Source organism: Galeopterus variegatus, unplaced genomic scaffold (assembly GCF_000696425.1).
Source record: "Galeopterus variegatus unplaced genomic scaffold, G_variegatus-3.0.2 Scaffold1312, whole genome shotgun sequence".
Taxonomy (NCBI): domain Eukaryota; kingdom Metazoa; phylum Chordata; class Mammalia; order Dermoptera; family Cynocephalidae; genus Galeopterus; species Galeopterus variegatus.
The window spans coordinates 52306-53805 of NW_007727423.1; the positions used below are offsets into that span (position 1 = coordinate 52306).

Below are 1500 nucleotides of genomic sequence, written 5' to 3' on the forward strand. Positions count from 1 at the left end.
TTTTTCCCATTGCAATATCCTCTAAAATCTTCTAGAAGGTATGAGTTATAGCTGCCTTCTGATTGTTAAAATCTTCTAGAAGATATGAGTTATAGCTGCCTTCTGATTGTTCTACTGTCAGGTGTTGCTCAGTTGGGCTGGCTGGTTAGAGTGCAGCCTTACAACACTAAATTCATGGGTTAAGATTCCTGTACAGGCCAGCTGCCAAAAAAAAAAAAAAGTGTTGCTTGGTTGAACTGTGGGTAGAAACAATTAGTACAATTTTTTTTGAGAAAGCAGAGTTACTTCACTGACTTGGTGAGAGGAAAAATGCTTGGAACACAATGGCCTGTGTTTAAAAACTTTGTTCCCAAAACTGTACAAGAATGAGCAACTTAACTTGCTATTTATTCTAACATGGTTAACATGAGTAATAACCTCAAAAGAAGTCAGAGAAACAACAGTCTTACTTTAAAGGGCACCACATTGGGAAGAGATTCCAAAATCAAAGCAAATCCGTAACTCTGCTAGTAATGTATCACATATGGTCAGAAAAGTACACTTGCCAGCACACTAGGAGAAAATGCTCATTGAAAATTGATGGGTAGGAATAAGTTAATATAAGCCTAACCTATTGACTTCTTAAAGCAAAATGAAGACAGCTGTAAGATCTTTTCTCCCTTCCATCATAGCAAAATTAGCCATTGGTAAGTTAGCAAGCCGTATGGTAAAATAAAAACAATACGTCACTATTTAATTTCTGCCCTTTGTTGTTCCATTATTCTTTTGCCAGGCCTGGTATTCGTCATTCTGTGTTTTTGAAGCTGACACTGAGTCTATAGAAATTCTTTTGTATTTCCTTTTTAGTTTTCTTTGTCTTCAAAAACTTCTTATGCTAAGGTACAGATGTCTCATAGGAAAAGCCAGTTCCACACATCTGTGTACGTGTGTGATTGTGAAGTTTTCCATCTTCAGTGGCATTTCTCTCTTGTTTTAGTTTTGACTTTGAAAGTGTGGAAAGCACTGTGGAGAGTTCGGTGGACAAATCAAAGCCCTGGAGTAGGTCCATCGAGGACCTGCACAGAGGGAGCAACTTGCCCTCACCTGTGGCCAACAGTGTCTCCCGCTCTGGAAGACATTCTGCAATGCGGTAAGTTCCTTTAAGCAGGAGGCAGCTTTGGTAGGGTGCACTGGGACATCAGGGTCCCACCCTTCTGGCAGTGTATCAGTGTATCATGCCACAACAGCACTTTCATTTCTTATGTCTCTAGCTGAAAGTTTCATTAGGAGTTCATGGGCCTTCCCTTGGGCTCTAGAACTTTGAATATCTTTCTGGAAACAACATACCTTGATTCAGCACAGGAAGTGAAAAAATTCTGCCAAATGATACAACAGAGTAGTCTTGTAGACAGATGAGTTTCTAAAACCATGTAGATGTTGTCATTGCGATGTAGGCATTGTTTCCTGGGTAGAGGCAGCACCTTGAGACTTGGTGATCTGGAGTCCCATGTTGCTGTTTAT

At 40.1% G+C, this 1500-nt stretch overlaps 1 protein-coding gene across 2 annotated transcripts in view; it reads left to right on the forward strand.

Moving 5' to 3' along the window:
• FMNL2 (formin-like 2) overlaps nucleotides 1–1500 on the forward strand; it is a 134785-nt gene that overhangs the window by 44400 nt on the left and 88885 nt on the right. For both annotated transcript variants that reach the window (XM_008576210.1, XM_008576211.1), the window contains exon 5: nucleotides 977–1129. In XM_008576210.1, the coding sequence (XP_008574432.1) occupies nucleotides 977–1129 (153 nt within the window). The remainder of the gene's footprint in view (nucleotides 1–976; nucleotides 1130–1500) is intronic.